Source organism: Psammomys obesus, unplaced genomic scaffold, assembly GCF_907164565.1.
Source record: "Psammomys obesus unplaced genomic scaffold, mPsaObe1.curated_primary_1811, whole genome shotgun sequence".
Classification (NCBI taxonomy): Eukaryota; Metazoa; Chordata; class Mammalia; order Rodentia; family Muridae; genus Psammomys; species Psammomys obesus.
The window spans coordinates 147675-161306 of record NW_026590046.1 but is presented as its reverse complement, the minus strand read 5'-3'; the positions used below and the strand labels follow the sequence as shown (position 1 = coordinate 161306).

Here is a 13632-nt window from a genome sequence, read left to right as displayed (position 1 = left end):
ACAAGTTTGAGACAAGTCTAGTCTATATAGGGAGCTCCAGGCCATCTAGAGTATGGAAGGGACATCCTGACCCTGCATAACAAACCAAGAAGCACTTTAGTTAGATTAGGCAGATGGCACAGATGCAGTCCTAGCACTGGTGCAACTAAGGCATTTTAGCTTATGCACTTATTTGTTGTTTCTGTTTATTCTGTAAAAGGGTGACCACAGGCCCAGTCCTTAATCCATGTCCACTGTGTAGGTCTCATGGCTCCTACTTTTGGTACGAATGCTAGTCCTGCCGTTGTTGGGTCCCTGCTCTCAGAGAGACAGTACTTTTCATTGTTGCTTTTTGGGTTTGAACATATTTTCACTGCAAAGTCCTGGCTGGCCTGGTAGTCCCTCTGTAGCCCAGGTGCCTTTGAACTCATAGCAATTCAGTCTTAATTTTCAGAATGCTGGGATAATAGACCTAAATCACCATGAGACAGACACTTAATACTGACTAAATACTATAAAGACCAGGGTACATAGGGTCCAAGGTATTCTCTTCATCCTGGGGTGCTATATGCAGAGGAGCCCAACTCTCTTGTTAAAAATCTAGAGCAAAGATGTCAAGATGACTAAGCTCACTAGTTTATTGTCAGGCCTAAGATCTGAGCTCAATCTCCAAGACCAGATGGGGAGAGGAGAAAACTGACTCTCAAAGGTTGTTCTCTGGTCTACATACAATGTATGCTATGACAGGAGAGCATATACAGACACAAACAAGATCTAAGGAAAACTCAGAAATTTCCAGGAGTGGTGACACACCCTGTAATCCCAGCACTCTGGGAGGCAGAGACGTGTGAATCTCTGTGAGTTTGAGGCCAGCCTGGTCTAAAAAGTGAGTCCAGAACAGCCAGGGCCACACAGAGAAACCCTGTCTCTGAAAAAGCAAAAAAAAAAAAAAAAAGTATCTATATTTGTTAACCATACATACTCAATGCATCAAATATATAACTTGACCTTAATTGGTTATTTTTCATTTTCTCTGATCCCAGTAATTTACAATTTCCTGTTTTGTGGTGCTTATGTCTATAATACCTCATCACATCTATGATAAAAACATAAAACACAGACTTACCTGGGGTTTGGCCATTTCCTGCTTTTCTTGAGAAAACAGATGTATGAAAGTTGAGCCAGAATGAGTAAATTAGAATAAGAGTAGAAACAATTAGATATACAGTGTTCAGAATTGTCAGAAAGACCCTCACATGAGAAGCCACTCTCTGATAGAGTTTGGGCAAGTATAAGGGTTTTTTTTGTTGTTGTTGTTCTCTCTACATAGCATGGCTGACCTTAAACACACAAAGATCTGCCTGTCTCTGTATCCTAAGTACTAAAATTAAAGGGGTGCACTACCACATTCAGCAACAATTATAAGTTTTAAGACCAGCCTATATATTCTCATTATGTCATAAGAATTATGAACAAAAAGGCTTATAAATATATTTTTTCCTAGTAGGTTCCAGAACTTAGTCCTAGGTCCTTGTACATGCTAAGCCAGTACTATACCACTGAGATACACAGAAATAATTTTAATAATGGCAAACTTAAGCAATCCTAGATAATTTATATTATGATAATAAGTAGAAATTCAGGAAATAATGATATATAGTTGTTAAAATAATCTATAAAACTGTACATTTATTATCTACATCCTTTGTGATACATGTAGTTCAATTCAAAGTTTAGAAATTTCTAAATGAAAAAGGCATAGAAAACCACAGGCACACAATTTTAAATGTACAAATTATATTTTAACTATTCAGTCAGACATAGCTTTTATATGTCTAAGATTGGACAGAACATTGAAATAAAGGGTAAAATTAGTTCTTGTTTTCTTCCCTTCTATTTTCCAGTTAAATTATAACTCAAATATTATTTAAGCTCCAAAAAATCCCCACCTATTATTCAATGGTACATCAATTCACCCAGTTTCATATTTGTCTATCCCTCCCAGACCCCAAACTGTCCAAAGGCCGCTAAGGCTCTAAAGATTTTTTTTTCCCTCACTTACTGGGGCCTTCTAGCCAGGTGCTGCAAAGAAATCTTTAGAAGCTGATTCAATCAAGCACCTTTCCAGCGTCTTCCGCGAGGGGTACACTGGCAGACCGAGACGTGGGAGCGTGTCGAAACAGAAGAGATCAGTGTGCTGAAAAATGTGTAAAAGCCAAAGTTTAATAAGACTCACTTAATCATAACTAGCCTCATATCTATTAAGTCTGCAGATCCCAATTCACTGCTCTCTCAAGCCCCCATCATCCCACCTCCCAGTCTCTCACATCAATGACACACACGAACCTCCCTTCACTCATCCCTCAGAACTCCCCACCATTCAGCTCTCGACCCCAGGTGCTAGACCCTCAAGGTTACTCAACCAGATGTTTTGCGGGGTGCTCAGGAAACCTTTATAGAGAACCGCCCAGAAAAGTAGCAGTCTCTGCTTGTGGGACGGCGACTTGTTCTACGCATGTTCACGGATCCCTTTGAGACTGCAGCGACCAATAGAGGGCAACCCCGCCCAAAACAGGCGCAGAAGGTAGCTGGCTGTGTCGGTGACGTCACTTATGGGGGGCGATTTCTGCAGCTGCTGTTTCTGTTACGCCTGTGAGTACCGTGTAAAGCTGGTGTTTATTTTACAAAGATCGGAGTTTCTAAGACGCCAGCCACCATTTTTTTTTAATATGGTGGAGAAAAATATTCTAACAGGAAGGAAATTTCGTGCAGCGAAGTCAGAGGGCATCCAAGGAGTTGCAGGTGTAATTAACAAGACAATGCAGGGCTGGATGCTTTAAGTGCTTTCAGTGTGAGTTTAGGGAAAGGACCCTGGCTCCATCCATTGCCTGGAACTGGGAGTTTGTATTCTAGCGTAGAAAGGATTACAGGACTCTTCAGACAACAAGCTGAAGAATTAACAGCCACATGGGGCCACAAACACACACTTAGAAGAGTACCTTAGTATTAAGTGGTGGTTAACTGTGCCTTTGCCTCTCCAGAGAAAGCAATCTGTCATTGTTTTGAGAATGAGGAGGTGTGGGCATTGACTACATGGTGTAGGACTTTCTCAAACAGGGACAGTGCTTCATATTTTATTTATTAAGAGAGATGAAGCAACCTAACACTGAGCTTAAAATTAAAGCTGCAAGCAGTTAGTTACTGTCCACTTCACTGCTACTCAATATATATATTTTTTTAATGGTGGGATAGCCCAAATAAAAACCTCAGCTCTTGGTGCTACCCACCAGCTGGCTATGGGCCTGTTTCCCAGACAGAAATCGTGGGCAGGCTACTTTCGCAAATTTTGTTTTTTCTCTGTGATTGGTGGCAAGTCAGGTGGTGGCTGAAGCATGTGACAGGACAACCTCAAACAGGTTTCTTAGGCAATTTAGTACCACAACATTTGCTACCACAAAACTTGGAGAACTCCAGAACACCCTGCAACTTATTATTTGTGCTAAGAGACAAGGCTGTAATTGCCTAAAGCAAATGGCTGTGATTAATGCAAATACTTCTAAGAACTAAGGGTCCACAAATCAGAAGTCTGCACAAAGACTATGCCAGTTTAGGGGACCACCTGCTGATCTTCCAAAAAGTAATGCCTGAAGAGTTTCTTCTCAACTACTCACAATTTCCCTCTCTGTTTGTTAGCATTTATATAAAATTTCCATGCACACAACCAATCTTACGTGAAAGAGTTTATTCAGGGGAAGGAAAACATAAGAGAGTTAGGGGCCTGAGTGAGCAATGGGGGCAGAGACAGAGAAAGGGGAAAGGGGTGGCCTGACAGACAAAAGAGGAGAGAGCAAGAGAGGAGAGAGAGAGAGAGAGAGAGCTCGCACACGAAGAGGCAGGGGTCCTTTTAACCTGGGCCCCAGGCAACAGTGACCAATGATATCACAGGTGGCTAAGCAACCTAGAAGTGGGCTAGTGCTTCAACTTGTGAACTAACACTGTTTTTTGTACATTATTAGCTTTCACTCTAAGTATAACAGCACACTATGAGCTGCTACAGAGCAGTTCTAATAAATGGTTTTTCATCATACCCACATGCATATGACATCTGTATGAATATATATTATATAATATAATATGCATATAATGACCTCAGATACTCTTCCAGCTTTACTCTGGGAACTAACATATCTTCTTTCACTCACATGGATTTTTTTTTAGGAACCAGATAAGGATGTTTATTTCACACAGGGCTTTGTACAAAACATCTACACATATTTTTTTACAAAATAAGTAAATAGCTGAAGGTAAATTGACAATGCTTTCTTCTCAGTAGCAGGGGAGTCCTGTTGTGGGCAACTGAATCTCTTCAACTCAGCACAAGCCAGTGCAACCTGATAGTTTGGATGCAGAATTGTGGCTTGGACCCTGAGCTCATGACCCTCCCCTCAGCCAGCACACTTCCAACAGACTAGGGGCATAGATGACAAGCTCCTGCAGTAGACTGGCAGTACTTGTCACCCCATCACTCTGGATCCTGGAAAATTTTCCTTTGTCCTGAATTAATCCTGGTGAATCACTTACCCCAGTCAGGGGTCCCGTGTGGAGAAGGGCTTACCACTCCAGCTTGACTTGGTTAAAGTGTGTTGTGTAACTCAGCCTCAACACCTCCTATGTGCTCTGGCTTCATAGGTGCTTGGCATGCAGTGTCCTACTGTATAAAGTGGACATAGGGGACAAGGAGATGGGGAGGAGACACATGTGGGGTCTGGACATGGCATGACTAGAGGAATGCCCAGGAAAGATCAGGAAACTGAAAGGACAGATAATTCCCACTACACACTCTAAAGCAGCAAAATGCACTTTTGTTTTCAATCCAGTTGCTTTAAAACACACCTGGCTTCACTTTTAAGCCATCCTAAGAAGACCACGTTATCCCATCAGTCCCATGCACCTCTCCTGGAGGAGCTCAGGGGTAAGTAGGGCTGGTGGTATGGGTTTCCTGCCAAAGCCTATCTACATGCTGGCAACTTTCTAAGGACATTCCTAGCCTGACATCAGCAGCTAAGGAGATCAACAAAAGGACAGGCCAAGGTAAGAAATTAGTGGAAAATAAGAAAAATAGGACAGGAAGTGGCACCATGGAGCATGAGGCTGCTCACAAAGCAACTTTGGCTAAACTGAGCAGGGAGCATATCACAGGTGCCATCCTGTCATCCCAGATGATTGGGAGCTGAGGCAGGAAGATCAAAAGTTCAAGGGTAACTAAGGTAGACTCTGTCTCAAAAGTAAAAACTACTTTAAAAACTTGGGGCTGCTCAGTGGTAGAACATTTGCTTCAAATGTGCAAGGTCCTGTGCTCTATTCACCTCCAAAAAAGAAAAAAAAATTAACTCAAAAGAAGCTCATTACTCTGATAGCTTCTCCCATGAAAAGCCTGGAGAGATGTCTCTGCATTTAATAGCGCTTACTGCTTCTGTTTTACCAGAGGACCATCGTTCAGGTCCCAGTATCCACATTAGGCTCCAGGAATCCTGAAGCTCACCTCTGGCCTCTGTGGGCATCTGCACATATGCATAAATAACATTTTTATAAGTGAGAGTCCTTGCTGTTAGGTGTGGTATACAATCATAAAAGTAGAATTTAAATGTTTTTGTAGGTAATACTAAAACATGGCTTGTAGAAGAGAAAAAATAGGGAGACACAGTCCATCTAGATGATTAACATCCCTTTGCATGCAAAATCTAGGATGGGATCATAAAATTTAACTAGAACCCATCTCATGTCTTTCTCTGATTCTGGCCAGCTAATAGAGCTACTTTTAGGAGAGCCCAGCTGGCTCACAGGCTAGAGTTCTCTCCCCTTGCTTTCATTCCAAGGCTGGACTTTGTTCAGCAGTCCCTGCCTGCATTGTTTAAGATACACAAGACATGTAATGCTGTAAGGTGGTCATCTCTGGGCCTAACCTTCTTCTAAGCAGTGAGATGGGTAGTCGGGTGCTCCAGAGCCACTTCAAACAGGGAAAGGAGCAGAGAACACTCAGGTCCACTAATCCCAGTGTCAGGCAGTATCAGCTCTGCCACTAGCCACCAAAGCCAAAAGACAAGCTACCAAGGGTGGCAGAGAGAATACCTCTGACAGAAACCCTTTAATCACAGAAGTTCCACCCTCTTTCTGGAAATGAGAGCTTGGTGCGCTGTCTGAGGAAGTGGCTCCTTTAGCTGAATTTAGGGGAATAGCTGCAGCTAGAACTTAAAGGCCTACTCTTCACCACTGCTAGTGCTGCTGCTCCAAGGGCCACTGTTAGCCCTGTCACTGCCAGCTTCACCAAGTGGTTGGTCCTTGGTTTGGTCAGGAAATCTTTTTTTTTTTGAACCTCAGGCCTCAGAAGTCTCAGAAACTACTGCTGCGGCACCATGTCTGGCCTCTGCTAGAATGATTCCAGCTCAAAGTCTTTGAAAGTAGAGGCTGCTGTCCTCTCTGCACTTCCTGCTCCTGGTACAGCATGATCACAGCTGCAAAGTAAATGGGCATGAGCGAGTAGCAGGCCAGGAAGAAGTTGTATAACCTCACTATTTGCCTGAGGTCCAAAAAGACATGCCCAAACCAGGTGATAAGCCAGCTGAGGGCAAAGATGGTCCCCACTTCAACACTCTGCATGAAGTCATGGAGTTCTGGGTTCAACTGGTCAATGACGGGCATCAGATAGTTTAGGATGTGCTTGTTGTTGTCCATTGTGAGATCCATGAAATCCCAACGATAATAGGTAGACATTTTTGTACCAGGGATGTTGCTAGGATCTTGCCCACCACCAGCAGAAAACTGACCACTTTTAGCCCTGGTAGTAGTGGATCTGAGGGTTACAGTCTAAGATGAAGAGGATGATGTCGATCAGCTCTTCCTGGAGCCCTTCTCTCTGCTCAACTGGCATACTGGGAGGGAAGCTCCAAAGTGACCCCACCTGATGTCCAGCAGCACTTGATGGTAGTCCTTGTTCCTTGACCGAGGTGGTGGCTCATTAGTGTTGACATTGAGGAGCTTAGGCCATACTTAGCACCTGATCTCATCAGTGAGGAGCCCTTCCTCACTGTAGCCATTTATTGGAGGGCAGCCACGTCTGCAGGATCACTGTTCAGAGCCTGGTATATCTCCACTGCTAGGGTCCAGAAGACACTGACCCAAAGCTTGAGTAACATGCAAACAACAACAGGTGTTTATTCTGAATATCAGCATGCTGGGGCCACCACCTTCACAGCATGGCAGCAGTCTGGGGAGAGTTGAAGGTCCCTTTTAAAGCCAAGGAGGGGAAATTCCTACTGTGGCTACATAACCTTGATTGGGATTGGCTAGTGTCCATGGAGGCTGCTAGGTGACTCTGAGCAGGGCCTTCTTATACCAGTAGCTAAACAATCTTATCTCCCTAGGCCAATTGTCTGGGGTGAGGTGGTTTCTGTGGTTGCCCTTTTTCTGTGTTTTTTCCCCTACAACTCTTAAGCCAGTTTTTTTCTAGCAGGAAAATGAATATTTAACCAGGCCCTCTCACCACCACCTTTTTTTCCCCCTTTTTGCATTAAGTCTGCCTTCCCTGCCCTGCCAGGAGCTGTCCCCCTGTGAGGGCAAGAGGGCCATCTCTGGAGGCCCTGGTCCTACTGACTGCTGAGCCTGAGGCACAGTTCCAACTGAGGACAAGACTTATCCCCAGTTCTGTCCCTGGCAGGCTAGTCCCTCAGCAAGCCTCACTCACATTGTTTTAATTAACAATAGTTCTGATGGTCTTTTCACCTTACACAAGATTTCTATCTGGGTAGAACACAAGCTCTCCAGCCAGCTGTGTAACATAAGGCACAGCCCTTAATTTCTCTGTACTATTTCCTCATATCGTGTGTCAAAGGTGGTGGTGACAAATGAATTCATAATTGTAGAGGACGTAGAACAACATCTGTTACAGGGAGGTGCTAAGTGATTTCAATCATTACTTAAATAACATACACACACACTTTATTTTTTCCAGAGAAGGCTATTTAAAGTTGGTATGGAGATCAGACATGTAGCAGACAAGCAGTCACATGGTGGGAAGGGAGTCTTTAGAGAAAGAATGAGAAAACAGAAAAAGTTGGGGTGAGGGAAGCACGCTGTTCAGAAAGTATGCTTAAAGAAGTAGGAAAAAAGGAAAACGCTACTGCTAACATGTAATTTTTTAATAGAGAAAATTGAAATTCAGAAATTAATTGCAGGCTGGTTTGGTGAAGAACATATTTTAAAGGAACAAGAAAGCCTGTGTCGAGGTTCTGACAACAGGCACAGGAAACAAAATAAGTGTGTCCTGTGTGCCATACACTGTGTGAAGGACATACTGAAGTGCCTTAAATAGTCCCTATAATAGTCCCATTGCTCCCATTTGTTAGATAAGAAAACCTCCAGAAATCAGTACTTGCTCAAGATCACAAGTTCCCAAAGTTGGATCCATAACTTCTACTATGGATATTCTTATTTATTTATTTATTTATTTACTGAATTTATTATTCTACATAATTTCTGGACAGTATCTGAGTATATAAGTATTTTCCGCTTAGAAAACATGAATGTGGGCAAACAGGACACCTGGGACTGCCAGAGTTGTTTATAAATGGTGAGTACAATCCAAATTTGGAGGGGCTGGAGGAGTGAAGGAGCACAAAAAGAAACAAAAAGTAATGGAATGAAGATGAGTGAGTAGCAGAGTGAAAAGAATGCAGGAGGATATGTGGCAAGAGTAAAGGAATGGCTGGTTTAGATTTTAAAAGTCAGCCCAAAGCTTGTTGCAAAGCTTGGTCTTCAATGTAGCAGTGTTCAGAAGTGTGCCTTTGGAGTGGACTAGTTTTGGGGGACTCTGACATCATGAAGTGATTCATAGTCATATAAACTCTCTATCTCTTTTTCTCCCTCCCCACCTCTCTCACACACACATAAATAAATAAATGTTAAAAAAAATCCAAGTGCCAGAAACTTAATCCTCAATGCCTTGATGATAGGCCATTTGGAGAGGTGTTTAGGTCATGAGGACTCTACTTTCATGAATAAATTAAGATGACTAGTGTGCTGAAATGTTTTATTTCAACTTGTCACAAGCCAAAGCTGATTGAGAGAAGGAAATCTCAACTAAGAAAATACCTCTGTAAGATTGGGCCTACAGGACATTTTCTTAATTAGTGATTGATGGGAGGAACTAGCCCATTGTGAGTGGTGACATCCTTGGACTGGTAGTCCTGGATGCTACAAGAGACCAGTCTGAGCAAGCCACAATGAGAAAGCCAGTAAGCATCACCCCTTCATAGCCTCTGCATCAGTTCCTGCCCTGTCTGAGTTCCTGCTCTCACTGTTTTATGATGAACTGTTACACGGAACTGTAAGCAAATAAACATTTTCCTCTTCAAGTTGTTTTGGCCATAGCATTTTATCACAGCCATAGTAACCCTAACTAAGACAACTACCAAAAGAGCTTGCAGAAATGAGTTGACTCTTGCCCTTCTATCTTCCACCATGTTAGAATAAAGTAAGAGGACACAATCAGATGTCATCACTAATCTTGGACTTATCAACTTCCAAAACTATGAGGAAATACATTTCTGTTCTAAATGAATTACATAGTTTTGGATATTCTGCTTTAGTACAAAAAGATTAAGACCATAAGTAAATAAAGGCAGTGAGGGGTAGAAGAAAGGAATTATGGTCATATTCTGCATAGCATGAGGAATTAGAGGTAACAGTAAACACAGTGTAGAAGACAGAACTGACCACTCAGCATATGGGGTAATAGAGGCAACAAGAAAAGGAGGTAGCCATATGGTAAAGTATAATTAACAAGCATAGGACAAGGTAGGGAAGTATTAAAGAATGTAGAGGAATGTGGCCCTATTGTGAGGACAAGTATTCAAGTTCTGTACATCTTTTGTGTATATGCAGTCTCTCCCTACATCTTTCTGATATTTCTGAATTTCTCCCTTTTTTAAATCTCCCTTCATTTTTTTGTGTATATGTTAGTGTTCTTCTTTCTCTGTGTCTCTTGGTCTCTAAGAGAATTAGAATTAGGGAAAGTGGCATAGTCCCTAGCCATCTAGTTCCTGTGTTCCAGAATCTACAGTTCAGACTGAGGCTCATAGAGCCTAGAGTTCCAGAATGTCCCTATTTTTGATCATCACAGGATGAGCCTGAGGCAACAAATTATATAGAAGGGATTTTTGGTGTCATGCAGGCCTGGGGCCCTGTAGTAGTGACCTTTGCCACACTGTTCGTTGTCACTGTTGATGCCAAGATTTATGAACGCTGTGAGCTGGCAAGGAAGCTGGAGAAGGCTGGCCTCAATGGCTTCAAAGGCTACACTGTTGGAGACTGTAAGATTCTTGTTGCCCCAAGTCTTATCTATACCCCAATTTACCCACTTCACTCAGACCCAGTCACCTTTTGTAATTTTTCATCCTTTTTGGACAAAGACATGATATTTTCAGTCACCAGCTCATTATGACTAGTATAGTTGAACTTTAAAGTCCATCATCATCATTACTGTCTTCATGATCTTTGTCTCTACCATTAATACCAACTTTACCATCAATATCATCATGATTGTCACCATTCACCACCAACATCAACAATAGAGAGCCAGAATCTATACTACACAACCAATCTAAGACCACCTCCTTCACAGTTAAGATGACAGTCATACCTGCCTTCTCCTCTCTTCTCCTAGCCTTCCTTATTCTTATGCCTGTGCCCACCTCCTAACTACCCTCTCTCTATCCCAGGGCTGTGTGTGGCACACTATGAGAGTGGCTTTGACACCTCTTTTGTGGACCACAATCCAGATGGCAGCAGTGAATATGGCATTTTCCAGCTGAACTCTGCCTGGTGGTGTAACAATGGTGTCACACCCACCCAGAACCTCTGCCACATGAATTGTAATGGTAAGAAATCCCTGGACACACACAGAAGCACTGTCTGCCCCATGTCATATCCCAAATATACATATCATACACAGAAAGCATTGTATTTTTGTTGTTGTTTTGAGATAGGGTTTCTTTCTAAACTAGCCTCAAATTCAGAGATCCTCCTGCCTCTGCTTCCCGAATGCTAGGATTAAAGGTGTGTACAATCACAGCTGTCAGCAATATCTTTTAAATCTTACTCTCTTGTTGAAGAAGAAAAAAATAATGGGAAAGGAAAAAAATCTCTCTGTTGAATGGAGAAAGCTTCCTGAATGTTTAACCAGTCTACACCAAGAGGTTATTTAGCTCAGAAATAGTGCAAATGCCCTCCACCCCACCCCAGCCTCACTTAAAATGAAAACTGCAGTTTTATTGAAATTTAGGGAACAAGAAACATTGTTCATGTGAAATAGAGGAGAAGAATGCCCTGCTTTGGGGTGAAGACTATCTAGGCCCTGATTAAAGGAACATAAATATGCAAGTAAAAAGAAAAAAGCAAACTGCCCTGGGAAAGAAATGAAAAAAATATTCCAGACAAAAATGTGCTATTTTTGAGGAAAAATATAATAGCAGTTGAAATTTCTCCTAAGGTTGGCCAAAAAGATGGCTCAGGTTGTCTACAACAGGACAAAAATGGAGACCATGGTTATCTGAGGCCAGGGCAAGCAGAAGTTGAGGTCATCTAAGTCTTGAGAACATGACAGAGGACATCAACCAACATTGTCAAGACTGAAGGTTGAGGTTGTCCAGAACCTCAGATGGACTTAGACAGGGCAAGTGAATAATGAGTTGTGTTTTTTTTTTTTTTTTCATAAGTAGGTAAAATGAAGATTAAAGTTGTTCAGTTTAATATAACATAGACCATTAGGTAATTTAGAATTATCTAAAATGGAGGTCAAAATTTTAACTAGTCACATTTGTAGTAAAGATTATCTAGGGTGCTGGTGAGATAGCTTAAGTGGTTGAGTGCTTACTGCTCTTCCAGAGGACCCAAGTTCATTTCTCAGCACTCATGTTGGATGGCTTACAAGTCCCTTTAACTCCATGCCAGGGGATCTGATCCCCTCACCTACCCTTATGGGGACCCCCACACTTGTGGCATATATTCACACAACCATATAAATAATAAAAATAAGATTTTCCAGGACTGGCCTCAATGTGGTGGTTAAATAATTATGCAAGTGGTAAATAAATGTCATCCTGGCCTACAGGATAGGGCAGTTCAGAGCATGCATGACTATGTACTCTGATGGGTGAAACTGAATGCAGTTGGTCAGTATGAAGTATGAAGATTACAGTCATTTATTTTTATTTGTAAAATATTTATTTATTTACATTTTATGTGTATGAATGTTTCATGGACATGTATGTATGTGCACTATGTGCATGCCCCATAATTGCAAATGGGTCATAAAAAGGTGTCAGATGCTCTGGGATTGGAGTTACAGATGGTTGTGAGCCACCATGTGGGTTCTAAGAACTGAATCTGGGTCATCTTCAAGAGAATCAAGTGCTCTTAACTGCTGAGCTAAGTCTTCAGTCTTGATTGTGTTCAATTATAACAGTCAGGAGCTGAATTTATCAAGGACATAACCTCATAGGTTTTGAAATCATCAAGACTGACTAATATGGAAAGAAAGTAGGTTCCAAATTAGCCACATGGTAGTTGAGATGAAGCCAGAATAACCAACATTACAGTCAATATCACTCAACCCTAGGCATGATGACAGTTGATGTCATCCAGTGTTGGCCAGTGTGGAGTTGGAGGACGTCCAGAACCGCATAGCAGTGGTTGGGGTTATTCATAACCAGCCAACATGACCAAAGCCAAAGAGGACCATTCAGCATGGGTTATGATTATATAGTACCAGTCAACATGGCAGTTAAAATAGTTCATGACCATCCAGCAAAGAATGAAAGTCATTTACAATTTGCCAACATTGCAGTTATTTAGGCTTTAAGGAATCCAGAAACCGTAGGCCCTTCAAACACTTTACTATGTCACTAGTGTACCATATTACCCCATCCTTTTCTCCCCACCCCCAGACCTGCTCAACCACCATATTCTGGATGACATCATGTGTGCCAAGAAGGTTGTATCCTCACGTAAGAGTATGAAGGCCTGGTAAGTTCAGGGGGATGATCTGGACCTTGGACAGCCACAAATAGTGATGGTACTGCTCCATCAACTTGTCCACTTCATTTGCCCTTCCTCTTTTCATTTCCCAGGGATTCTTGGACTCGGCACTGTGCTGGTCATGATTTATCTGACTGGCTCAAGGGGTGTGATGTGCATCTGAAAACTGTCCCAAGCAATATTGGGTAGTGACTCAGATTTCATAAGGATAGAGATTCAATTTTTTTTCTTTTATGGGTTTAATAAAAGATGGCATCTATAAATAATTCAAGAGCTATTACTTGTCAGATGCTTTGAATTTCTTCATGTTTTCTAGTGTGTGAAAATACTTCCATTCAATCCTTTCCTACACAGTTTTATATATCTAATCTGGAGATACAAGGTCACTGGGGGCTGGGGAGGATGTAAGCAACAGCTTAGAATCCTTTTGGTTTAAATATCAAATCTACTACTTAGTGGTTGTGCTTCCTTTAAAGAGTCATTGCTTTTTTCTCTGACTTTTTCCAAATTTGAATAATGATGATGATAATGAAAGCAATAATTCATAGGGTTCATTTGGAA

General features: G+C 41.9%; 1 protein-coding gene and 1 pseudogene across 1 annotated transcript; one reads left to right on the top strand and one right to left on the bottom strand.

The window, feature by feature from the left end:
* Positions 1-6203: 6203 nt before the first annotated feature.
* LOC129675575 (TBC1 domain family member 20-like) lies at positions 6204-7172 on the bottom strand (annotated as a pseudogene).
* A 3029-nt stretch (positions 7173-10201) lies between these two features.
* Positions 10202-13260, top strand: LOC129675573 (sperm acrosome-associated protein 5-like). Its single transcript, XM_055605534.1, has 4 exons — positions 10202-10346; positions 10755-10913; positions 12981-13059; positions 13164-13260. Exons 1-4 carry the CDS (start codon positions 10202-10204, stop codon positions 13258-13260), a joined length of 480 nt encoding a protein of 159 aa, XP_055461509.1.
* Positions 13261-13632: the final 372 nt, after the last annotated feature.